At 47.9% G+C, this 23,974-nt stretch overlaps 12 protein-coding genes and 3 non-coding genes across 15 annotated transcripts; 2 read left to right on the top strand and 13 right to left on the bottom strand.

Annotated features, from left to right (window-relative positions):
- Positions 1 to 446: 446 nt before the first annotated feature.
- Positions 447 to 1,800, bottom strand: FVEG_17649 (hypothetical protein; the record flags this gene model as incomplete). The annotated part of the gene is made up of 2 exons (XM_018906887.1): positions 447 to 491; positions 541 to 1,800. 2 exons carry the CDS (start codon positions 1,798 to 1,800, stop codon positions 447 to 449), a joined length of 1,305 nt encoding a protein of 434 aa, XP_018762310.1.
- Positions 1,801 to 2,543: 743 nt separating this feature from the next.
- Positions 2,544 to 2,922, bottom strand: FVEG_17650 (hypothetical protein; the record flags this gene model as incomplete). The annotated part of the gene is made up of 4 exons (XM_018906888.1): positions 2,544 to 2,622; positions 2,672 to 2,743; positions 2,796 to 2,857; positions 2,908 to 2,922. 4 exons carry the CDS (start codon positions 2,920 to 2,922, stop codon positions 2,544 to 2,546), a joined length of 228 nt encoding a protein of 75 aa, XP_018762311.1.
- Positions 2,923 to 3,459: 537 nt separating this feature from the next.
- FVEG_13899 (hypothetical protein) lies at positions 3,460 to 4,884 on the bottom strand (the record flags this gene model as incomplete). The annotated part of the gene is made up of 3 exons (XM_018903241.1): positions 3,460 to 4,129; positions 4,184 to 4,683; positions 4,735 to 4,884. The coding sequence occupies 3 exons, from the start codon at positions 4,882 to 4,884 to the stop codon at positions 3,586 to 3,588; spliced, it is 1,194 nt and encodes a 397-aa protein (XP_018762312.1). The 3' UTR covers positions 3,460 to 3,585.
- Positions 4,885 to 6,157: 1,273 nt separating this feature from the next.
- On the bottom strand, positions 6,158 to 6,985 carry FVEG_13900 (hypothetical protein; the record flags this gene model as incomplete). The annotated part of the gene is made up of 1 exon (XM_018903242.1): positions 6,158 to 6,985. One exon carries the CDS (start codon positions 6,983 to 6,985, stop codon positions 6,158 to 6,160), a length of 828 nt encoding a protein of 275 aa, XP_018762313.1.
- A 637-nt stretch (positions 6,986 to 7,622) lies between these two features.
- FVEG_13901 (hypothetical protein) lies at positions 7,623 to 11,768 on the bottom strand (the record flags this gene model as incomplete). Its single annotated transcript, XM_018903243.1, has 9 exons — positions 7,623 to 8,630; positions 8,684 to 9,171; positions 9,400 to 9,469; positions 9,972 to 10,426; positions 10,480 to 11,174; positions 11,229 to 11,321; positions 11,373 to 11,486; positions 11,539 to 11,609; positions 11,661 to 11,768. The coding sequence occupies 9 exons, from the start codon at positions 11,766 to 11,768 to the stop codon at positions 7,659 to 7,661; spliced, it is 3,066 nt and encodes a 1,021-aa protein (XP_018762314.1). The 3' UTR covers positions 7,623 to 7,658.
- Positions 11,769 to 12,389: 621 nt separating this feature from the next.
- Positions 12,390 to 12,461, bottom strand: FVEG_17651. The gene has a single exon. It is a non-coding gene; the product is annotated as a tRNA-Arg (tRNA).
- Positions 12,462 to 12,723: 262 nt separating this feature from the next.
- Positions 12,724 to 13,617, bottom strand: FVEG_17652 (hypothetical protein; the record flags this gene model as incomplete). Its single annotated transcript, XM_018906889.1, has 3 exons — positions 12,724 to 13,195; positions 13,248 to 13,311; positions 13,362 to 13,617. 3 exons carry the CDS (start codon positions 13,615 to 13,617, stop codon positions 12,724 to 12,726), a joined length of 792 nt encoding a protein of 263 aa, XP_018762315.1.
- Positions 13,618 to 14,343: 726 nt separating this feature from the next.
- FVEG_13902 (hypothetical protein) lies at positions 14,344 to 14,667 on the top strand (the record flags this gene model as incomplete). Its single annotated transcript, XM_018903244.1, has 1 exon — positions 14,344 to 14,667. One exon carries the CDS (start codon positions 14,344 to 14,346, stop codon positions 14,665 to 14,667), a length of 324 nt encoding a protein of 107 aa, XP_018762316.1.
- Positions 14,668 to 15,010: 343 nt separating this feature from the next.
- FVEG_17653 lies at positions 15,011 to 15,112 on the bottom strand. The gene has a single exon. It is a non-coding gene; the product is annotated as a tRNA-Ala (tRNA).
- Positions 15,113 to 15,335: 223 nt separating this feature from the next.
- On the top strand, positions 15,336 to 16,363 carry FVEG_17654 (hypothetical protein). Its single transcript, XM_018906890.1, has one exon. It carries the CDS (start codon positions 15,910 to 15,912, stop codon positions 16,300 to 16,302), a length of 393 nt encoding a protein of 130 aa, XP_018762317.1. The 5' UTR covers positions 15,336 to 15,909; the 3' UTR covers positions 16,303 to 16,363.
- Positions 16,364 to 16,375: 12 nt separating this feature from the next.
- FVEG_13903 (hypothetical protein) lies at positions 16,376 to 17,263 on the bottom strand. Its single transcript, XM_018903245.1, has 3 exons — positions 17,041 to 17,263; positions 16,722 to 16,988; positions 16,376 to 16,669 (listed from the first exon to the last, which is right to left on the bottom strand). The coding sequence occupies exons 1-3, from the start codon at positions 17,242 to 17,244 to the stop codon at positions 16,499 to 16,501; spliced, it is 642 nt and encodes a 213-aa protein (XP_018762318.1). The 5' UTR covers positions 17,245 to 17,263; the 3' UTR covers positions 16,376 to 16,498.
- A 1,501-nt stretch (positions 17,264 to 18,764) lies between these two features.
- Positions 18,765 to 18,864, bottom strand: FVEG_17655. Its single transcript has one exon. It is a non-coding gene; the product is annotated as a tRNA-Leu (tRNA).
- Positions 18,865 to 18,929: 65 nt separating this feature from the next.
- FVEG_13904 (tryptophan synthase, beta subunit) lies at positions 18,930 to 20,147 on the bottom strand (the record flags this gene model as incomplete). Its single annotated transcript, XM_018903246.1, has 1 exon — positions 18,930 to 20,147. One exon carries the CDS (start codon positions 20,145 to 20,147, stop codon positions 18,930 to 18,932), a length of 1,218 nt encoding a protein of 405 aa, XP_018762319.1.
- A 304-nt stretch (positions 20,148 to 20,451) lies between these two features.
- On the bottom strand, positions 20,452 to 21,333 carry FVEG_13905 (hypothetical protein; the record flags this gene model as incomplete). Its single annotated transcript, XM_018903247.1, has 1 exon — positions 20,452 to 21,333. The coding sequence occupies one exon, from the start codon at positions 21,331 to 21,333 to the stop codon at positions 20,452 to 20,454; it is 882 nt and encodes a 293-aa protein (XP_018762320.1).
- Positions 21,334 to 21,672: 339 nt separating this feature from the next.
- FVEG_13906 (hypothetical protein) lies at positions 21,673 to 23,838 on the bottom strand (the record flags this gene model as incomplete). The annotated part of the gene is made up of 4 exons (XM_018903248.1): positions 21,673 to 22,055; positions 22,118 to 22,588; positions 22,639 to 23,644; positions 23,698 to 23,838. 4 exons carry the CDS (start codon positions 23,836 to 23,838, stop codon positions 21,673 to 21,675), a joined length of 2,001 nt encoding a protein of 666 aa, XP_018762321.1.
- Positions 23,839 to 23,974: the final 136 nt, after the last annotated feature.

Here is a 23,974-nt window from a genome sequence, read left to right as displayed (position 1 = left end):
GCCAACCTGACGCTTACGGAAGGACACATGACCCCCTCCAGGGGAGTTCTCTGTCATTGAATGGATTACGTAGATTTCATACGTAGAAATCATTATGTGTTGATAATGAGTCGCCCACTTGCCATTATGAGCATAACTATTACATAGGGAGACTATCAATACGATTTGAGGCCTCGTCTCTAGCATTTGTGGAGGTCATCGGTTTGTGTCACATAGGAAGTAGCGCTGATAAAGGTAGGCCTCAGGGGGTCTGTCACATTCCTTTCACCTGAGAAGCACCCAATTCACAGCAGCTATCATTCATGGTTTCAAATAGTCTCGATATGAACTTGGCCTTCTTACAAGGACGCTTTTCACACTCCTGTCATTGACTCCAACGGCTCGGCAGCAGTAAAAGGAGCTTCAGTCTTAGCCTTGACCTCATCCACAGTCACACCAGGAGCAATTTAGACCAGCGTTAACCCCGTAGCAAAGTCCACGTCGAACACTCCCTGAGAAGAGTTAGTATAATCCAAGAGCAGGATCGTGATAGCGACGTACCAAGTCCGTAATGATGCGTGATACGCACGCCCGGCCAGTGAGAGGAAAAGAGCACTGGTTTAATATCTTGGGATTACCCTTCTTATCTGTATGTTCCATCGTGACAATGATCTTTGTCTTACTCGGGTTGCTAACGAGGTCCATGGCGCCGCCGAAGCCTTTGACCTTTCCTGGGAGCATCCAATTCGCCAAGTCCCCTGTTGCGCTGACTTGCATAGCACCAAGGATGGTCACATCGATACGGCCACTACGGATCATACCGAAACTTTCGTCGCTGCTGAAAACAGATGCACCAGGCTTCAAAGTGACTGTTTCTTTACCAGCGTTAATGAGATCGGGGTCAGCTTCGTTGCGCTCTTTGGATGGATAACGTCCGAGACCTAGGATGCCATTCTCCGATTGGAGCTGGACATCAACATCGGGTCTAACGAATGAGGCTGCCAGCATAGGCATGCCGATTCCAAGATTGGCGTACATCCCATTCTTGAACTCCTTCGCTGCTCGTCTGACGATGCGTTCTCGCTTTGCAGCAACCTCACCCTGACCCAAGGTCTTGACGTCTTGCTCGTCCCAGGTGTATTTCTCGATCCCTTTCGCTGCAGTGCTCTGGATAACTCGCTTTACATAAATTCCCGGTAGATGAACGGACTCTGGGGGGATCTCTCCGGGCTCAACAATATGCTCGGCTTCAGTGATTGTCATCTTAGCATTGCGGCCCATTGGACCGTTGAAGTTTTGAGCTGCAAGGCGAAACTGACAATTTCCTAGTGTATCTGCCTTGAACGCCTTCACGAAGGCATAGTCTCCTGAGATGCTGCGTTCAAGCAGATATGGCTTGCCATCGAATACTTTGACGTCCTTGGGATCTGGAAATTGGGCATCGCCAGAAGATCCAATAGCTTTGTTCCGAGATGGGAGGTCGCCATTTTGAACAACGGTTCCGACACCAGCAGGCGTATAGAAAGCCGGGATACCTTTACCACCACCAGCACAGCGTTCTGCAAGAGTGCCTTGAGGGGTGAGTTCCAGTTCAATGTCGCCCGTAAGATACATCTTCTCGAACGTCTTATTCTCTCCGATATAAGATGCAATCATTTTGCGCACTTGTCTGCTTTTCAAGAGCTTCCCAAGCCCAAAGTTGTCAGTCCCGGCATTGTTGGAAACAGCTGTGAGCCCGGTGACATCAGGCTTATTGAGGACTTCATTGATCAGAGTATCTGGGACACCGCAAAGACCGAAGCCGCCGCATAGAACCGTCATATTTGGTTTCATGTCCTTTAAAGCCTCTGCAGCCGATGAGACAACTTTGTTGATGCCACAGCGGCCCACAGAGATAGAGAAGTGTCTTGTAAGCAACACCTTCGGCCGCATGAGTCAGTCATTGAACGAGATGTTGCTAAAGGGAAAGCAAGAGTACCAGGAAGGCAACTTACATGAGTCCCACGTTGGACCACGGTTCGTGGACCTATACACAGGATTGCCGATGCCATAGTGCCAATGCAGCCTTTCCAGAGGTTACAAAGACCAGGGCTAATTGTGAATCAGTAGGTGTTTGCGAACGACTTAAATCAACTTTTCGCAACCATATCCGCCATGGCGCTTCTATTTCTAGTCACATTCTAGCTGACCAGTATCGAGCTCCGCCGTAGAGTAAATTGCTGGAGGCTTTCGGGAGCTGGCCGCGGAAAGTGGCCGTCGTCACGCTAAAGGTTACCATGAGAGTTTTGAACGGTTTCTGGCTAACGAAGACCGAAGGTTAAATTATATGCCAAGTGTGGAAGATATTGCGGGCGCCAATGTATCAGATATGCTAACTCTGGTTTGACACACTATCTCACTGGTTCCACTGTCAAGAATGGACTCAAACAACATTATCCAGAAGTACTCTCAGCTCGGATATATTTTACTGGGAACATGTAATTGATTGATAAGTCTTAGCTAGGTATTCCCCCGATTTAAATAGCCTCCCATCAACAGGACATTGTTGTCATGGCGTGGCTCAACTAATCTTCCTCTATCTCATTTACTTCAACACCATCCAATCCCTTCAGTTTCTCAACACAATCCTTGCTTACGGGGCTTCTGATGGTTAGTGGCATTACCGACGCTAGCATAGTTAATGGTAACTTACGGGGGAATTCCCATGGGAGGGATGGATCTGGTTTCAATCCAGTACTCAACGCCAGTGTCATCCTGGATAAGCCTAGAGAGATCTTGTTAGAGTGATGAAGGGTATCCTATAAAGGTCTGCTTACTTTTTGAGCTGGGGCTCAGAGGCCTGCCAAGACTCGTAGCCGCGATAGGTGTAGCGAATTTTCTGCATCTCTTGTTAGAAGACGTAAGAGGAGAAGGGTAACTTTCAAGTACAGTCTTGTCGCCCATGATGAACAGATAGGGTTATGAGAGTGTTGATGTTCTGTTGTGATTGAGAGGAAGCTGGGATGAGACAGAACTTGGGAATCTTGCTGACCTTTTATACTTGAAAATAATCAGTAGCAACGCACTGGACAATTTCAAACCATGGAACTTCTGCCAGGCCATTTTGGCATCGCTTTCAGCTTTTGTCAATCATGAACAGATGCGTCTCGACATTTCATCCACAAAGACTAACTTCGGCTCCGGGATCGTCCCGTTGCAGACCCTACCAATGGTTTCCGTCATTATAAATTGCAGATCAAACTCAATCTGCAACTTGATCTTACTTTACATTCAGCTCGAATCCACAGTGCCAAATCTTGTATCATGTTCAAACCGTTTTATTGGATGTTTACAGCTTCTTTTACTTTCCGGGATCGACACGACACCGGCGGTAGATCGGAATGTTGTGTGTCAAGCCGTCATACATGGAAGTTTAAACCATGGCTTACCTTTCACATGTCTTGATCACCACAGAATGGACTTGAAGAAGAATATTAAAACGTGTTATCATTGGCGACCCGCTAAAAGGGAAGCGCTAAGGGTATCGTGGGACAGAGAAACAAGTCTTCTCCCTGCCTCGTAATTATATCTACTCTACACTTTCATGCCATGACCAAGTCCGGCGGCTTATGCGAGGTCTGATCCTCGAGTTTGGACGACAGTCTTCTTGACCAACACATTCCATCCTTTTTGGGCGCGTGGTTGGCCATTTGCATCGGCCAGATCTGACTGGCTGCTATTCCAGCCATGCAGCTCTGCAACAGAGTCAGAAGCTTCTGATCGACTTCCATGCTTACCTGTTTCGTCATTGCCATCTGACTTGTCGTCGTGGTCGATGATGGTGGTGACTCCAATACGCTTGCCAGCGTTGTCGTGAAGATCAAAAACCTCCTCACCGTTCTGGCCGTGGCTGCGAAGGTAACCTCCTGTTGGGTTATTGCTACCTGTACGCTGCCAAGGCCTGGCTGAGTTTCCCTGTCCGTCGGCAGATGATCCGTGACCAAGGAAGTTACGGAGGAGGGGTCGGAGTGTTGCGACGGCTGAGGCAGTGATGCCAAGACCAGTCTCGACAGTGGACCAGATAGCGACATCTGAGGTAGAGTATAGGAAGTCGTCGATGTCCGTGAGGGAGTAGAGGTAAGGGAAGCGGATGATGGTGGCACTAGAGGCACTGTGTTCAAGGTCAGTAAACTTATGCTACTGGTAAAGGAGTGTTGACACATACATAGCACCTGCAGCCAGAATACCGACGACAGAAATCTTTGTTCTCTTGCTCATTTGAAGGTTGTAAACCAGGGCAATGGGTAGCAAACTGTAGGTCCAATCCGACAAACAACTGATAGCGGAGTAAGCATAGAAGGCCTTGGCAACCACTGAGGCGTCCAAGCAGCTACCTCCGGGAGGATTGCTAGTATATCGGAGCCAGAAGAGTGATGTAGGTCGACATTGCAAGACGAACAGCAGGAAGAAAAACAAGCTGTAGATTTCTGTGATTCCAGTGATGGTCCAGATGATAATCTTGTGCGTACGTGTAATGCAAATTCGCAACAAGAAGATAGCGATACTGGCCTTGATGGCCATGTTGGTCAAGACGTAGGTTGGTTCGCATGTCCACCACATCTGCATCGCTCTGGGAATATTCTCCGGCTCGATGTCCTTGAAGTGACGTCCAGTTCCATATCGGACACCAGTGATCTCATAGGAGCAAAAGACGATAAACATAAACTTTCTAGGTTAGCAGGGTCTTACCAATAGGGGCAATGCGTCCTGTCCTACCTGGGCAATGAGGGCAAGCCAATCATCCGCGCCAAACGCCTTGACAATCCATCCTCGGCAGTAGACACGAAGACATGTCGCAATCGACGAGAGGACTACAAAAGTATAACTGATGGCAGCAATCTGCGTCGCCCGACTCTCGATCGCCATGGTGGTATTCGTTCAGCTCCTGTGGCAGAGAAGAAGAAAGAAGAACAGGGTGCAGCGAGTGGACTCTCTTCTGCTAACCGAGCGAGCGGGCAACACGCCATCGACTATATATGCAGACATGGTAAAACACCACTCACTCGCCACGAGTGGACGGACAAGAATCCAGACCGGGATAGGTTCGTCTGTGGAGTGCAGGAGATGGAGACAAAAGGGGATTCCTGTAACAGACTATCCAAGCGGCGTGACCAGGAAAGCGCGGTAATGATTTGCGTCTTATCTAGATCCATCTTAGCTCGATCTTCATGACGGGGAGGCTAGCCCTGCTCGTGTTGGCGCTTCCAGAAAGTCGGGAGCTTTGAGTCAGGGGCCTTCGGACTTGGGCCAATCTGCCACGAGAAAAAACGCTCTGACAGGGCGCGACAAGTTTCTACTTCTCCTGCTACTCGGAGCGCGGTGCCATTGAGATCTCGTCCCAGGGCCTAGGAGATTGGCTAGACTGTTAGTGATGCAGTTTTCCGGTAATTAGCGTCGGAGAACCGCCGGATGATCTGCTGTGGGCCGAATGAGGTCAAGTGGCGATTTGTGCTTGGGCCTTTGTTACACAAGGAAAACTCTGCGCGTAGTGGGCTTCGGGGAACCCACAAAAAGGGTATAATCTCGAGAATAAGGGGAAATCATGTATTTACCTGATGGCTCCCAACAATTACTCAGGCTTCCCCAGGTCTGGAGATTATATAGTGGGCTTGAATGGAGCCCTTTGAGTGGCTGTTTCGCGTTGAGCAGAAGCAATGCTAGACGTTTTTAGGTATGTAGATCGTGGTGGTAATCAATGTCTGTGAGTTGCTAGATTGTTTTGCGAGTCATGAATTGACTAATGAAAACTGCTTTGGAGCTTCGCCCGTGACCATGACCTAAACCAACTCCACCAAGACATTTCGTTATACTCCTACCCTAGAACAGAGGGTTTGGAAGTATTATCCTACATTCCAAGAACACATTTTGTTACGTTGTCGAAGACATTTTTGACTGTCTCCTGAAATGATTCTTATTCTCTGAACCCATTGCTTCGAAAGCAACATCATTACAGCCCAGTAACGCAGACTATGGACGACGACGGCTTATTTGGGACATTCCCACTTGAGTCGTTCAATGCATATTATTATGACAACAAGTCTCGCCTTTGATTCATACATTTACATTCAATCATGAGCATTTTGAAGGCTGGCAAACGCAGATGTCATTTTATTGTCTTATGCTCTAGCATACATCTGTCCTAAAGCTTGCTCTGCGAAACCTTTCTCAACGTCTCCAACGGCGACGTCTCTGCTAGAACAGTAGCATAAGACCCAAATCGCACGTGCACAGCCTCCTTTGGCTTTGGATCCCAGCAGTAAAAACGCCCAGTAGACCTCATATTCTCCAAGTCGATCACAACGATTGACTCAACAGGCATAACTGTCTCAGTCCAGAACAGCATGTACAGGTTGTCTCCCAGCTTGAGCATCTGGCACTTCTCAGCATCTGCGATACCCCTCTCTGTGCCGCTGAGACAATGCCACGTCATGGTACCCTTGTTGAGATAAACATGCTCATAAGCATCTCGGGGAGTATATCGGTACAGAACGTGCTTCCCAATGAGTTCATCAGTGGCTTGGAATGGCTCAACTGGCTTCCCTCCGAATGCTACTGCGTTGATGAAAGAGGTAAACGTTCTGCGTTCGCCATTGTCGTCCTTAAAGCCTGATACAGCAGCAATGGCTTGTCCAGTGACTGTGTTGGTGATCAAGCTGACGACTTCATTGTAGTCAGGCTTGAGGAAGTCGACGAAGAAAATATCTGGGCGTACTTCGAAAGCCTCGTACTTGGCTGGCGCAGTAAGACCTGCCCCTTCTCCCTCGAGGATCTTCCACGTGACGCTATCGACACCAAAGTCATGAGATATCTTCCAACCATTGTCGTAAGTATGTTCAAAGTATTTGCCCTGAAGCTTATTGGATGCTGGCATGAGGTGCTCCCTGAAGCCATCGGCCATTTCCTGGAGGGTTGGCCATTTAGCTACAGGGATGTAGTCTGAGGTCTCTGAAGCAGCTGATGGAACCATGATGACTGGTGAAGATGGCTTAGAAGCGGAAGAATATGAAGTGTCGACTCAAGAAATTTTTATAGTGTTGTTAAGAGAATGGTGTCAAGGGGAGAAACTTGTCTTGAGCAGTCTATTCATTGAGGAGAGACGATGCCATCTTTATAGCAAATCTTTGAGGACCATATGAGTGATTACTTGGTACCTTTACCGAAGTTCACACCTGAATATCGTTTACCATGACTACTGATTTCCGTAAATTCCGTGAAGCTTTTGATACAACAGTCCTATCAAAAACGGAGCTTCCCCGCATTATCGTCGAGATGCAGGGTACCATTCGGTCACGACCTTTCCGCTTACAGAAAAAAAGTGCGACCTCCCCCACCTGTATCTTTCTTTGGTGTGCGGAGAAGCATCCTAGAAAGTCTATTCTAAGGGCCTAGATGACATTCTCCCTTCTTATCAAGCCAGCAACCGAGATAGCCATGAAGGAGAATGATACGTTGTGGCTGCCTCCGGACTTTGATCAGACCGAAAGTCCTGCACTCATGATCTACATTCATTGTCCGACTCTGCGAGCTCCACGTTGCTTTCTCGGACTTTCATAACACTGCATTAGTATGAGCGCGAAACGGACTGAAGCACCGCCAGTCTCCCAAGGGGGTGATAAAGGAACGATGCGAATTTTCTCGTGTTATCCTAGAATAGTCTCCAGTCCATCTTCTTCCATAACATCAATCCAATGCACGCGTAAAATTGGACTCTTAGCATCATAACCCTCCATGGCCGTTGAGTCCATCCGTGCCCAAACCCCCTGAAGCACAGTAGCTGCCCTATTAATCGTCTGGAGTTTGAGAGATAAGAATGACTTATGCAGTCTCTCAAGCACAAACCTCCTCCAGCCTGCGACTAAGGCTCTGATAATGGTGTTTGCATCTGAACTGATTCTAAGTGCACTTCCCGCTACCAGGAATATGATGGTCTGAATGGCAATAGTTCGAGAATCCTCGGGAATGGTCTTCATGATTTCTAGTATCTTCACTGCAAGCCCTAAGATATGTTGTGAGAGTATTGCATCTCGATTTTGATCATCCTGTATGCTTTGTATGACTTCAGGGAATGCTCGGTCAAGCTCAAGACGAGCAACCAGTTGATAGCACTTAGCCACTTTACAGAGATGATCTGACGGAGTCCTGTAGTCGCCAGTATTGGGTATCGCTTCAGAAGTTGGTATTTGGCAGTGATCTATGTCCAGACTCAGAGTAAAAGCTTGGGTGAGTAAATCGAGGTTGCGGAGTGACACATCTGTATCACCCCCCATTGAACAATTGTATGATCTCAGACGCAGCTTCTGCCGTACTAATGTGATGCATTTGGCAACACGGATGAGAATATTTGTGCCAACTCCGGTCCATGGACACGGATAACAAAAGGTCGTTGGCGGTAGCGTTGAGAACACGTCGAGGTATGAAAGTGCGCCAACCTCTTGATCAGTCAAGCAAGAGGCCATAACTTCCCAATAGATCATGGATGAAGCTATTAGGCGCTGGATGCGGTAAGATGGTAACTGAAGGTCCGTTAGGTTGAATTGATTCATCCAAATATTGAATACTTGGCGAGCACCATGAAAATGGCACAGACCAAGAGAAGAAGGATCGTGCCAGCTCTGTAAGTTGAGATGTAAGCATCGTCACATCTGTGCGGAGTAAAGGCACATACAGAGGTCATCCCAATGAGTGTGACGCCCAACATCAGGTCATCTCTTATGGTTGGCGTTGTTGAGGGGCGAAGAGGAGCCAATGTGTGTTGGGCAACATGTATTTCGGCGAGCTCCCTCGACATATGTGAAATTGCTTCCGTCTGGAAAGTCAAGGGTATCAAAGAGGTGTCATGTTCTTGCTGGCTTAGATGGGCTGCCGATGCACTTAAGGCACTATTGAACACAATTGGGGAGTTCCGTATAAACTCTAGCAGATCCGAACGATAAGGGTTACTAGGTGAGTCAAATGAAGATAGAACCTCGCATGCTGATTTGAAGTAGTGCGTTAAGAGCTTGGAGGATTCTTCCTGAGGGGAGTACAACACAAGGGCCTTGTCGGTGTCAGATTGAGAAGATGGCAATTCCTCACTGCCACGCGAGTGCCCTGAGCTGGGACCAGCATACGAATGGATGCCGTAGTCAATCTCGTATTTAGTCGACCATTTTACTGGACGTTTGTAGCCAGGGCATAACAGTTTGGATTTGATGCAGCGAGTACAAGCAGGCTCTGTTTCATCGCATTTCAGCTTCTGCGGCAGCGTTTAGCAAACTGTTTAGGAAGCCATCGAAGGTTGGACTCACGCGTTTCTTGCAGCTAACACAGCCGCCTTCGCATCTCAAGATGATTAGCTTAGTCTAGGTAGATAGGGTGGTATAGTCTCAGGGTCCGACTCACTCCTCAATTTCTGTCGCCTTCGGGTCAATGCCGAAGAAGTAGTAAACTGATCCATGTAGAGCTGCCAACCCTAAAGGTGCAATAAGATCATCGCTTTTTGAATCAAAGTCATGCAGGAGATTCCCCTACTTAGCGACGTGACTGAGAGACCCTTGTAGCTTGTCAGACAGATAAGAAGGTAGTTAGTCCAAGATATGAGATAGGTGAAGAATCGGAAATCGGAAGTGGGTTCCGCTGATAAAGTCATGTGGATATCAATTGGTTGGCTGAGATTGGCTAGATGTCCTGGACACCAGCCACCTAAGCAAGTCTTACCAGTCAATATTACCATATTGTTAGGCAAGATAGCAGTAAAACAGTGGCAGGGGCAGTCCCGATAAAGAGATCAAAGGCTTGTCACAACAATGAACCTCAATCCCTGCCAGAATTACTTAGTGAGGGATCGTGCTTTGAGATAATAAGCAATCTTTAAATGTTATTACACAGCCCGTGATTAGCTGACATGGCCCATATCTATTGAAGGAAAGTATCCCATTTAACAACGCAAACTAATGTAGTGTTCCCTCTAAAACTTCAGCATCGGTCAGTGGACCAACATATCGCTTGCTTGCCCTCAGAGGCCAATAGATGCAGCCGAACACCAGAGCGCCACCCAACACAACAGATGCATAATTCATGTTCACCGCAGTGATTGGCTGATAGGGAGGGAAAAGAAGAAAGATGCAGGTATACATGAGATAAATAACTGCAATGATGTTGATGGGTAGGCCTGCTTTGCCGAGCCTCCAAGGACCCCAGCGCAGAGTATCCGGGCGGAATAAGCGCCGCCAGATCAACAGGAGGATTGGAAGGAGGTACGAGGCCTGTAGACTAACAACCGCAAGGGACAGGATAGCATTGAAGGCTGTCGTAGAACCAATGTTGATGAGACTCAGCAGCATAAGCAGGAAGCTGACAACGGCAATGGATACCGTGGGGATTTGTCGACGTTTGTCAACGCTTGCAATACGCTCAGCAAAGGGAAGGCCTAGGAAATGTTATGTTAGTCACATGTAACTCAAAACGATCAAACTGTCTTACCTCCATCTCTAGCAAACGCCCACATGATGCGAGCCGCTGCTGTGAGGAGAGGAACTGTCGACAAGCAAGCCATAACAGTGATCATAGCAGTCATGGTAGTAGCAGCCGCAACACTGCCGGTCATATGAAGGAAGATCTCAATGATGGGGAACCCCGTAGGTGTAGCCAAAGCCGTCGAAATATCTCCCATGAAAAAGAGAATTATCAGGAGGAAGGCAAACCCCAAAGGACCGTTAACCAGGAGACATCCAACCATAGCCCTAGGTACACCCATCTCAGCATTGTTCATCTCCTCACTAAGATGGGTGGCACCATCATAGCCGATAAGGACGTAGCAAGAGCTGAGAAGTCCTATACTCCAAGCTACGGCGTCGTTGCCCCATCCAGAATTGTTCTCGAAGTGGGAAAAGACCCATTCGGCCGAGTGTTTGGTCGGTGAAGTCACGGCCATTGTGACTATGATTGCGATGAAGAAGGTAACGTGTAGCACGAGAGTCAACTTCTCGATGAGCGGCAGCTTATTACTGCAGAAGATGCAAATGCAAGCGGAGCCCAGAAGGACAGCCCAGAAGAGCAGTGTGCCATGATATCTTTGGAAGACGTAGGAATCGGGATAGTTGAGGACGAGGAGGCCTTGGATTTGCGTTCCGGCGAGGAAGGGGGCACTACCAGCTGAAGCTATCCAGCCTAGCGTTCTTGAACCTGTCAGTCTGCACTTTCGTTTGTATCGAAGTTCGATCGTGACTCACGAGATGTATCCAGCGAACCAGCTGGTCAAGGGTCGGCTCATTTTCGGACTTAGCTTGGCGACGAAGTGATATTGTCCGCCGGCGGTAGGATAGCTGCGAATTAACGCGTCAGCACTTACACAGAACGTGAATGTACTAGCTTACCTTGATGCGAGCTCAGCCAAGGAACTGGCAGAACAGAGTGATCCGATAAAGGCCACGATGACGCCGTAAACAAGGGATACTGCCCCTCCGCTTACGAGCCCAGCAGCGAGTGTACTTCGGAGAAAGATCAGTTTGAGTCAAACAGCAACGGCGACGGGTATCAAACCTAGATAGTGCTTCCCATGTTGCCATCAGGTTGACACATGTCGCAACCATGGCAGTAAGCGAGAAGTTGCGCTATCATGACAAGTTAGCACGCCCACGCGTCTCGGAACCAGAATCTCATACCTTTGTCTGCTGAACATAGCCATGGCGCTCCAAGTTCTGTTCATCCTGGTTCTGCGAACCAAGATGCTTCTCATTGTCAACTGCAGGAGATGCCATATCGAGAGACATGTTGATTTGCAATTCGATTTCTGCGAGAGGGAGAATAACAAGAGCGGGCTCGGAACTTTATCTTGGTTTCGGTTATCATGCTTCGGAACCCCTGGTCTGGGGTGACGGTAGACACGGCAAGCATTAGGCGTCTAGCGTGCTGCATTGGGGAAAAAAGTGCGCGTGGCGATGCTGACTAGCCTCCTAGTCACGGAGAGTCCTCGGTGAGCCCCCCCCCCTACCCCGCGTTTTTCGATAAAGGATATGAAGCTTTGCTGCCCGGTACTGATTCCGATATGGCCATAGCAAACAGATGTCCAATTCCGAACACATTATATTACCGCAATGATCCCAATGAATTAAAACGTCTCAAAGTTGCAAATACGAGAGCCCGGGAACAAACCGCTAGTTAGGATTACTACGCTGTACCTAGGGTTGCAAAACACAATCTATGGGTTCTAGACCCAACATTGGAAGACATGCGTGGTTTCCGAGTTGTAGTATGTCAAGAAGTCGCAAGTCGAGGGCAAGGTTTAGATAGCTGGAGCAGTGCAAGGTCTGAATGGATCTGAACGCTACTAGTGTACATCATTAGATGCAAAAAGAAGAGCATGCTGTAGTTATAGAAGTAGCAAAAAGAACTGATCACGCTGGGGATCGAACCCAGAATCTTCTGATTCGTAGTCAGACGCCTTGCCATTGGGCCACGCGACCGGATTATTTGTTATGCCAGAGCCGTTGGAGTTTGAACCCATGTAGCTGCAGGGTACGCTCGATTGAAGTAGCAAAAATTGGTTCGAACGAGATTGGCCTTAAGAACTCTTGTCCAGTAACACTGACGTTCCTATCCTACAGAAGTTGATATGAATGCTTATATGAGTGGTTCCAACCGTGGAGCGCCGACAGCTTCGGGTCTTGATTGCTTATTCTCTTAAGAAGTGACAAAGCAAAATACTTTATAATTTGGACGACCACGTTACTGAATGTGCGCCTTTGGATCATAGTCATCTTGATCAAGCCTGTGATCCATCGCCCATTCTTCAATTGATGACCATTTCCTGCAAATATGCGTCGTGGTGGCATTTGGAAAGTTTTTCCCAACCTGAGGTGACCAATACCAATGTATCAAACTCAAGTCAGCATTGCATATAAGACTCTGTCTAATAGAGTCAATGCAGTGAAACTTGTGCATGGTTTGCAATCTCCCCAGACCTCCCTTTGTCGAGTTAAAGTCCCTTACCATCTTTCGAATATCATTGAGGCAGTGCAGTTGGTGGTATACATCAAGACTGGTAATGTAGTAGTCTGGATCTCTGGAGATCTGCGACGTAGGATGGGACAATTGTGATGCCTCTTGGCCAGATATCCTAACCAGATATGGCTTCATTAAATTCTTCCAAGCCTCTTCTGCTTTTGGAGATGCGCCATAGAAGTTTGTAGTTCCCGAGCTATGAGTACAGTTAGGTATGATTCGGCACAAGGTGGAGTACAATCACTTACTGGTCTTCAGGGAAGTCTGAATTGAAAGTAACTATTTCGTACTCGACTGCGCTCTGCGCTGGAGCTTCTAAAGTTAGTATATTTCTTAAGGACTTTTCCGCCACGGTACCATACAATAGAGAGTGTCCGGCCAGGGAGGTAAGGGTGATCTTGTTGTCGCCCACAGGCCAAGAGATGAGACAATCAGAAGAACGTTGAGTGAGAGGGACGCAATTATAATGGAAAACATGTATTTGGGAATTATATGCCTCGAGAATCGCTCAATGTGTGTTTCCCAATCTTGCGAGTCCTTGAGATGGTCGTAAGCATTCTGTAACAGCCGATCATGAGGTTCATGACTCTCCAGATCATCCAAGGAAGATCGGGACATTTTCTCTCAAAGAGTTAGCAAGCCTGAGTTTGAGACTGAGAAAATTACCAAACGAATGCCACCGAAATATGGCAAACATAAACGGGATTCCATCTTGCTCTAGCGCGGACGTGCGACTCACCTTATCCTGCCATTCGACCACTGCTATGCCGAGCCCTCAATTACGCTCGTGATCCACTATGTCGGTGAGATTATTGTTTTTCTGTAGATAGTTGCCGCTCATAGACTTATCCCCTCTTGTAGGATTTAGGCTGTGCCAAGACGCATGTAAGATTGAGCTTTTATCCACCAGCCACGACATGGACTACAGACTTTCAAGCCTAGGAAATCATTCGTAGGCTTATGCTAAGACCCAATCCAATGAGTCGTCACATAATTCAGTTTGACCCTGTCTACAAAGCTCTCCATACACACTCATCACAGGTGCCATCGGAAGCTCTTCGGCTCGCCTCATCCGTGCTGTTACTTCGATCCTCGAAATACATGGCTATTAGTGAGCACAACGTGACATTACCCCGCAGATGACGAGATTACTTTGTGTTCAAAGAACGTATCGAAGGACCATAAGATCAGTTTGGCACAGCATTGCACCGAGATGATTAGAATAAGATAAGGATATAAGCTCATCATGATCATAAGACAATCTAAGCGAACGACAGCCACTTCATCAACTGTATTCTACAATCATATTTTATCTCGGAAACAAGAGCCAGAAGCCTTAACGCTATGAAGGCCTCTCATATTCTGGTGCTCACCGCTCCCCTACTTGCTTTGGCAGCACCTACGCCTTCCAACAGCCAACTTTCCAAGAAGGCCGAGGCCGAGAGCTTCGTCCTCCAAACCGATGTCGGCTGGTTCGACGGAGGCGACAGGAAACGTGCGATTTCTGAGGATTCCTCCGCCAAAAAGCGTGCTCCAGCTGACGCTGGCACTGACGCTGGCACTGACGCTGACACTGACGCTGAAAGCTTCTTCCTTCAAACAGATGTTGGGTGGTTTGATGGCGGTGACAAGAAGAGGGCAACAGGTGGTGCCGGATCGAAGGAGTAGGTGTCTTGATGCCGGTCAGGATAACATCACATCGCGTAATTGCGTTACATGATCATTTGTATTCTTCATGTAAATACACAAGGAACATGAACCCCGTCATAAGTAGTGCCTTTGCGTCCTATTCACCACTGTGCCCTCGTTTCCATAACTCAACCTCACTTGTTCCACAAACAATAGACAAAAACAAAAGGCCAACGGTTGTTGAGATGCCACGGACGGCTACACACTCAGCTCAGAGCCAGACGTGATGCTGCATGGCCAAGTCGTGTAATGACACGCAAAAATGTCAGTGGCTTATTGTAGGGCAAAAATGAGGATGTTAGCGGGATTTAACCACCGTGATTGGACGAACAGGGAATCGAACCCTGGACCACTCCCAGATGCGACGATCTGTAACTTGGACGGAACATGCTAAGGGAGTATTATACCACTAAACCATTCGCCCAGGACTTATTGTGGAACGTCGGACGTCTGATTGGACATACCACGGACGTATCTGGCGGCGAGAGGAGGAGGTGACGCGAAGGTTACTGTAGATCGGCAGATCCCACGAAGCCATGTCAGCATGTCTCAAGGACTATCGTTCATCCGCCGTTAGATGACTTTCTAAGTATGAGTATATGACGTACAGTTACGTCGCTTGTCACTTCATTTCTTTGATTGAAATTATCACAATCTTGTAAACCGTCTCTTCATTGCCCAAGTCCCTCCAGAATCGACCTTACAATGCCTAGAATGTTTCGGGGTGTAAAATCTAGACCGAGCTGGTATTATCGTGTCCAAGGCCTATTGACAGACCGCTATCACCGTAGAGAAAACAATTTGTGCGACGACGACGAGCCACGCCCTGAAGATTATGATGAGGATCTTTCTAGTGTTTTCACTTTCTCCTGCGCCTCTAGAAATGGCTGTGATTATGTCACCGACGATATTTGCGAGTATCACATGAAATTGACACGGAAGGCCCAGATTCAGACAAAGAGCTCGACAAGAACGATCCCGATGACATCAAGTACCTCGAGATGAAGATGGATCGGCGCTGCCGCAAGAGAATTGCGAACACCGAAGCAATGGAAGGAAGAGATGAGGGAAAAGCGCGAGAAATACAGAGAGCAAATGAACGAGGAATCAAGAGAGGGGAGGAGGAAGGAACCTCAGAAGATTAAAGTCTCTGAGGGTGCGGAAAAGGCCGGAGATCTCTGGGAATAGCACATCAAGCACCTCCCTGAGCTCGCTCCTGCGATGTGCATCAAGTTTAGCAGCAGATTCGATGGCGGGAAGCTCAACGAGGAACAGATTCGGACGCTGCGAGCTAAAAAGCTCTCGGGCCATATACATCTACTCTCAGATACTGCCTTTGACTTGGACAAATTCACGCCAACGGATTATTGTAGTACCAAAACCCACAACCTGGGAGCAATCCGGGAGCCGGCATATGTCCAGCTCTTCAATGAAAATTACTTGGCTCTTAAGATCAGGCGCGAGTTGGTATTTGCGAATTTTGATATCGATGATATCCCTTGCAACGCACCGTCGCGTTTTACATACTACGGTATCAGTGAGAGATGCACGGCTGATAAGGAAAAGCTGGGAGAGGAAGAATCGGAGACTGATGAAGAAAGCGTAACAGAATGAGTGGACCTCCTTTTCATGGGGGAAAGTGGAGAGGATCTTTATTTTCACTTGTCCGAAGTGGTGTTTACTAATTTACTGGTATTGATATTGGGCTGTGATTACGGAGTCTATTATAATATCATTCTTTAAATGCCCTTTGGAAAAGACTTTGCCTCCCAACAGATACAGAAGCTGTTCTTGATAAGAGTTCTGGAGTTTATTGAGATTTTCTTATGACATAACCATAATAGTCGAAGCCTCCACCGTCCCCTAGTACCTCCATCTCCATCTCAAAGATGCTATCTGGATTCAGCAAAAGCTTCATAAAATGGGGTTGTCTGAAAGTAATGTATAGAAACACTCCATCTGCCTTTAGCACACGATGCACCTACAAGTTGTTAGACGTAATCCTTTCCAGGGAGGAATAGCCATCCACGTACCTCTTTCAAGTATCTGCTTGTATTTTCCCTCACTTCGTCAGGGGGGCTCCAAGGACTGCCGTAAATCATTGCGTCCAATGTTCCCTTGTCGAAAGCGACATCTATCGAGCCACTTTCAATTGAGGGCATATCTCGGACATCGACTCTGCTCCACTGAATTCCTGGAATATCTTTATGTCTTTCTGTCATCATTTCAACCACTACGGGAGAAAAGTCGACACATAATTGCTTCTGGTAACCACGCTCGGCAAGTTCAGCAGGGACGACCTAAGCTGAAGTTAGTGTACTGTAGCAAAATCTCGATTATTAGTCGACTGACACTATCGCCCGAGCCAAGGTGAAGAACCCTTGGGTCATCCTGAGCTGTCCGTCCTGGTTGCTCTAAGAGGTTCTTCTGTAGAAATGGAAGGACCTGCGAAAACGACCGAAACCATTCGTGGGTCGGATCATTGTTATTTGAGGTCGCATAGCGACTATCCCAGTATTCGGAAAGTCCGAGTTGTTGGTCCTCTGCAATTGTCATTATGGCGGTCAATTTGTCGATTTTCTCTAATTTTTACGGCTCCATTCAAAATTCTTTAGCATAGAGTCATGACTCCATAGGAACTAAATCACGTGTATCCGTGCTATCGTGGAATAGCTATTCCCGTTTTGAGCAGTAGTATCGTGGGGGTGGATTCGCCAATCTGTTGGTGTCAACTGTTAAGTGCAGGCATTACCTAGTACATACTCTTTATTTGGAATTGTTGTACGGAGGAGAGAAAGAATTGCTCAGGGCTTCCCCTGTGAATGGGTTGACATGTAAATGCTCCTGTAAATTTTCACCCAAGTTCTACATATATCCAGGATTTGGATCTGTTCAACCTATACCGCGTTATGAATAATGGATAGTAGAAAAGCTACCCAACCTCGGGCTTCGCCAAATTGGCATAAAAAGGAAGTGATGTTTCGAAATGAGATCCTTTCCACGCCTAACGAGTGTTTGGAGCAGTTTCTGCGGAACGCATATTGCAATGCCACATTTGCCAGGCACATTTGTCAAACTTGCAAATTCTTGAGGTTATCATCTCACTTTGTTGATTTATTTGCAAGGAGGGATGCGCGATGTGATAACGCGCGTTTCGTGTGTTATCACCTCTACAGAGCGTGTTGATTGGATAACAAAGCCAGAGATGCGCCAACCCCTCACTTCAGGGGTTCCCCAGATATCTAAGACGTGTTCTTTGCTTCATATTTGGCCCTCAATCCTCAAAAACTCATATCTCCGCAGCACTCTCTATCTTCTTTCGTACAAAAGAATGTCTACAAGAACCCACCCAATAGAGCCACAGCGAAACAGTCAGAAAAAAAGGTCCAGATATCGAAAGAGACAACAAGATAAGCGACGGAAAAATTAGGCTAGGCTTTAGGAAGAATTAAAGTGGGAGGCGCAGGAGATCCGCCCCATCAGAGATGTCCTCACCAAATTACAACAGTCATCGCAAACGGTTTGGCTCCCCTCAAAAGCTTGGAAGATAGGCTCTTTAGACTCTTCTCCACGGATCACATACAGTACTGCTATCATACACATTGCCCAACAACCCATATCGAGTTCTACGCTCCTGAAAGTTCATCCCGATGGCTGGATGATTCAGGCCGAGAAGACTGAATAGAACCTGTGGAAGGCCATGTTTACCTGATACACGGAGACGCTTGCAACGTTGACCCGTTCGTCTGCCTAAGGTACCCCAGCACAAAGTTTCATCAGCTCAAAGTGGATCGCGGACGCCGAACGGTGGATGTTTAGTTCTTCCATGAACATTTCGTGGTACTCAGGATGCATCGCCATATCGTTTTCTCACACTGTATACCCGCCAATGGATGCGCCGGAAATCTTCACCTATTATGGCACAGAAGTTGTTGCGACACTGTTGAGGGAGACACTGGGACCAGCTCCTTCGATCAAGTTGCTTACGGCACTATCCCAAGCTATACAAAGATACTGCCACTTGATAACTGAGTCAAGTATTATTCGTCCAAAAGGCAAAAAAGAAAAGAAATATTTGATGAGACTGGGACTCGAACCCAGGAGGATTGCTCCACCAGGAAATTGGTGTTAAGGTTAACCTTAACCTGGCGCCATAACCAACTCGGCCATCTCACCCAAGCTAGTGCTGATGCTTCGTCGGCTCAACAACAGTGTCTACTACCCTAGCAACTCTGAATCTCTCAACCAGTTCCATGATGCTCGAGAACATAATCTACATCCTTATCTCCTCGCCCGGATAGATTGACCAGGATCCGCTCTGATGAAGGCCGTTGCGCTGCTAGTCGTATGGCGAATGCGATTGCGTGTGCGCTCTCCAGAGCAATGATGATGCCTTCACTCTTGGCCATGCGGAAGAATGTGCTGATAACATCGTCGTTGCCGACCGTTGAGACTGATATGCGCCCGACATTGTGAAGCATGGCCATCTCAGGTCCAATGCCCGGATAGACGAGCCCTGAGGCTACAGATGAGACTGGAGCAGGCTTGCCTTCGTCTTGTTGGAGAACCAGCGTTTTTGCGCCATGCAACGTACCTGGTCTGCCGTATGAGAGTGTCGCTGCATGCTGACCGAGTTTTTCGAATCGTCCCAGTGGTTCTACCGCAAGCAACTTCACTTCTGTATCATCAATGAAAGCAGAGTACATCCCCATCGCATTGGATCCACCAGCGACACACGCAACGACATGCTCAGGCAACGTACCATTAGTCATGGTGAGGAATTGCTCTCGCGCCTCTTTGCCAATCACAGACTGAAAGTCTCTCACAATCAGTGGAAATGGATGAGGTCCAATCGCCGACCCAATCGCATATAGCGCATGCTCTCGTTGTTCAACATAGGCATTGAAAGCCGCGTCACTGGCCTCTTTCAACGCAGACTGCCCCTCGGTAGCAGCAACAACTCTTGCTCCAAGAATTTGCATCCGACCAACATTGGACTTTTGCTTCTCGGTATCGATACCTCCCATATGAATCTCACACTCAAGACCGAAATAGGCCGCTGCAGTTGCGAGCGCAACACCGTGTTGACCAGCCCCCGTCTCAGCGATGAGTTTCGTCTTTCCCATTGCTTTAGCGAGGAGTGCGAAACCGACACAGTGGTTGATCTTGTGTGCGCCTGTGTGGTTCAAGTCCTCACGCTTGACGAAGATCTGAGCACCGCCGACTTCGCGCGAGATGTTCTCAAGATGGTGGATTGGTGTTGGGCGGCCTTGGAGACCGATGCGGACCTTGTTGAGGGTTTGGTTGAAGGAGGGTGAATGACGGAGTTCTTGGTACTTGGTGGCTAATTCTTCGAGTGCTTGATGAGCTTCGGGTGGGTAGAAGTTACCGCCGAACTGGCCATAGTAGCCATTCTGGTCTGGGTAAGTTTCTGAGTGAGGTTGATGGATGCTTCCCATGACTGGTGATGATGACGGAACGATGAAAGACCGGAGGCTAATTAAAGAACCTGTTACCGACCGGGCATAAAGTAGTCCTAGGATCAGCTATTTGTAATATTCCCTGGAAATCAGTGCCAAGTCATGCACATCATCCAATATCGAGGGGTTCATTCGCAGGGCGCATTCTCACATTTAGGGTGCAGCTTGACACGAAGGGTGCAAACTAGCGCCATCGAGATGCCGCCAACGCCAACAATGAGGGCCTCGAAGGATTCATCCCAATAAAATCGTATATGTTAAAAATTAGCTAACCCAGAGCTGACTAAGAAATGAACTCCTTGATAACATCAACAAAATAGCTCTCGTTCTCCAAGTACATTACGTGGCCCGAGTCCGGCACGGTAACAATCTTGACATCACCCCTGATACCCTTCTCTCGCGCAGTCTTGACAACCAAATCTCTCATCATATCCACTAAAGGGTTGAGATGAGCATCGTGGTCTCCTTTCACAAACATTACCTTCTCACAGCTTTCCAAAAGCTGAGGTACGAGCGGCCGCATATCAAACAGCTTATTCTTCTGCAACGTCATCATCGCACGCAAGCCATCGAGACTCAAAGTTGAACTAGCAAGTTTGAGCCGTTCATCTTGGTCTGGGTGTTCATCAAGCCACTCTTTGCTCGCCCAGCCATAGTGTATTTGCCGAATGACATTCGCAGTAGTCCCATCTGCTTCAGCCTGGGCGCGCATCTTGTCAAAGACTTCAAGTGGCATTATGCCGAGAGCGCCGAAAGACGCAGGAGGGCATGCGCAGTATGCAAGATTTTGGATCAACTTTGGGTGACGGCAGGCTAGGTAGATACCGCTGGCTGCACCAAGTGAGACGCCGACCCAAACGCGGATGCTGTCGATGTGCAACACGCGAAGGAGTTCGCCGATGTCGTTGATCAGTTCTTCCATCTCGACATTATCGACGTCTTTCACGGGAGTGCTTTGGCCGTGGCCGGGATGGTCGTAGCTTAGGACGCGGTAGCCTGATGAAGCGAGTCGCTGGGCAACAGGCTGATACAGCGTGGTGTCAGCGCCGAAACTGTTGGATAGGACAATCCACAGGCCATCTTGTGAGTTTCTTGCGATACTGTAAGATATCCTGCGACCTGTAGAAAGGACGGCGCACTTGATGATGTTTTGAGCTGAGGCCATTGTGATGCAACGACTAGTGAGGCAGCAAACGGGCTACAGAATACTGATCAGTATAGTAAGGGTTTGGGGCTAATGGCACAACGCGAATTGATTTAAACTGTAAGCAAACTCAGATTTATGAACACGGATACTTATTTTCTTCCGGACAGTTTTCTTTTTTTTTTTTGCATTGTACAGCTTGAAATGTCTCCGGGCATAAGCTGACGGATCCTCCGTCCTTCAATACTCAGTCCATGGTCAGCAAAATGTCAACAATGCTGACTCTCTTTTCCACAATGCTTAGCTGTGCAGATGGAATTTGCAATTCCCAATTGATTTCTTTTAGAAGAAGTATATAGCTCAAACAGTAACTAAGCAACCTCGCAGATAATCCTCTACATCTCCCGTCTTAGACAGAGGCGCCATTATACCAACATATCCATCAGGTCTCACCACTGCAACGACACCATGATCCTTCGACACTCCCAACACTTCGTAGACGTCCTCCTTCTTTGACACTCCATAAGTTCGCATCTCCGCAAATGTCTTTACTCCCGCTGGCAGATCAGTCCACTCGATTCTTGACGTGAGTGGATGCACCACGATGAGATTTACAGTGCCTTTCGGAAACTTTTGTAGGATCTCGACAGATGACTGCAGACTTGACTGTGAGGTGCCGGATTTATCGAGTAAGTCGTTGCTTGTGAAGACAAGGACGTAGTAGCGGCCAGTTGGTGGCATTTCTATGAGGTGAGTCAGTAAGCCAGTCTCAGATCTTTAGAACTAAGGTCTCGTGAGAACATACCGTCTTGTAGATGACGAACAGTAGCGTCAGCATACCGCTTCACCTCAACATCAAGTAATCGTCGTCCTGGCGTCAACGCGCCCAGAAGCGGATCTCCTCGCGACAAATTGCTCTTTGCACCCAGTTCTCTTATCAGTTGACTCTCCTTATACTGAAGTCCACAACCGCTAGTAAATCCGCTGCCGTCACTAAAGACTCGAAGGAACTCCTCATGGGTGAGGCCTGAAGTTTCGGCGTCTGCTGATCCAATACGACCGGAGAACATGTGTGAGAACTGGGCGTCGAACTCAATGAGTTGGCGAGCTACATCTACGCGCTCTTGCGAAAATGTTTCGAGGACGGGGTCTGATTCGGAACTGCTTGAAGGAGTGAGGCCGTGGATCTTGTGAACGAGTTTCCATGCTAGGTTGTAAGAATCCATCATTGACACGTTCATGCCCTGTCCGGCCTTGGGGCTGTGAGTATGGCAGGCTGCATCAAGTTAGCACGATGCCATCGAAGAGAATCTGAGTTAGACTTACCATCACCAACAATAAACACCCTTTCCACTCCATCAGACGTCTTAGCAGAGAACCTGGGAGCCATGCGCTGTCCAATCTGATAAGCCGCCCACCAATCTGGCTCAGTCCCCTCTTTGATCTTGATCTCATACGGCGCAAACACCTGCCGCGCTTGCTCAAAGATATACTCCAACGTAACGGCACCACGGCGCTTCTTATCAGCCGATTTCTTATCAGTTCCAGTATCACCGCTCGTGTCAACCTCTTCAGCGACTTGAACGTAAAGACGAGTGAGGTACTCGCCCGTTGTAATTTGTTCTCTGGGAATGACCATGACGGAACCAGCATCCGAGTGAACTGCGCAACGCTTGCGGATATCGGGGAAGTTTGTGTCGGCAACGAAATCGCACACACCCCAGATGTGATCTGTTGTTTCGCCTTCGAGTTCTAGACCCATGCATTTTCGAACCTTGGAACGTGCACCATCAGCGCCGATGAGATACTTTGTTCGAACGGTGCCTTGTTGAGTTGATCCGTCTGGAAGATCTTGTTCATATTTGACCACGATGGGGAATTCAGCATTGTTTTTGTCCACTGTGTACTCCAGGAAACGATTGGATCTTCTGATGGCACCTTTGCCTGCATAGAGATGAAGGTTCTCTTCTAGGATTCGCTCAATGCGGCCTTGATGGATGGTGACCTCGAACGGGAAACGAGCAGGGACATTGACATCGGGAGCGAAACTAGTCCGTTCAATTCCGGTGGCATGGAAGCCATTGCCGTTGGTGCTTGCGTTTCCGTTTGATTGCACAGGGTTCCAAAAGGCCACCTCCTCCATGTGACAGCCTTCGCTGATGATCTCACTTGCTATCCCCAAACTCTGAAATACTTCCAGAGTTCTTGGCTGAAGTCCGTCTGCCTGGCCAGCTTTCAGTGTGCCCGGCTTGGAGTCGAGACAGAGCAGTGAGGCTTCTGTGATGCCATATCTTGCGAGCAGCAAGGTTAGAAACAGACCTGCAGGTCCAGCCTAAGATGAGTTTGTGAGTACAGCTATTTACATCAACGACATCTGTAACTTACACCAATTACGACGACTTCCTTGTGTTCTCCAGAAATATTGGACAAGTCTGGCTGCTGAGAGAGTCGGGGTACCGGTAGAGCTCGTGAAGGGAGGATTCTCTGGTCTCGCGCCGAGTTGGAGGTTTCTTGAAAGACGGGCATCACGAATATTCAGATGTCAAGTTCAATAAGCGATGAAAATGAAACTTCTGAACTGTTCAACGTCTTTGAAGTCATATTTATCAACTCACAGGTCACGATGCACCGCCTTTCTCGGCACATACCAATTCCGGTAGTA

The sequence above is a fragment of the Fusarium verticillioides genome, chromosome 8 (genome assembly GCF_000149555.1).
Source record: "Fusarium verticillioides 7600 chromosome 8, whole genome shotgun sequence".
Taxonomy (NCBI): Eukaryota; Fungi; Ascomycota; class Sordariomycetes; order Hypocreales; family Nectriaceae; genus Fusarium; species Fusarium verticillioides.
Note: the sequence above shows the minus strand (reverse complement) of the source record. Positions and strands in the feature narration are given on the sequence as shown.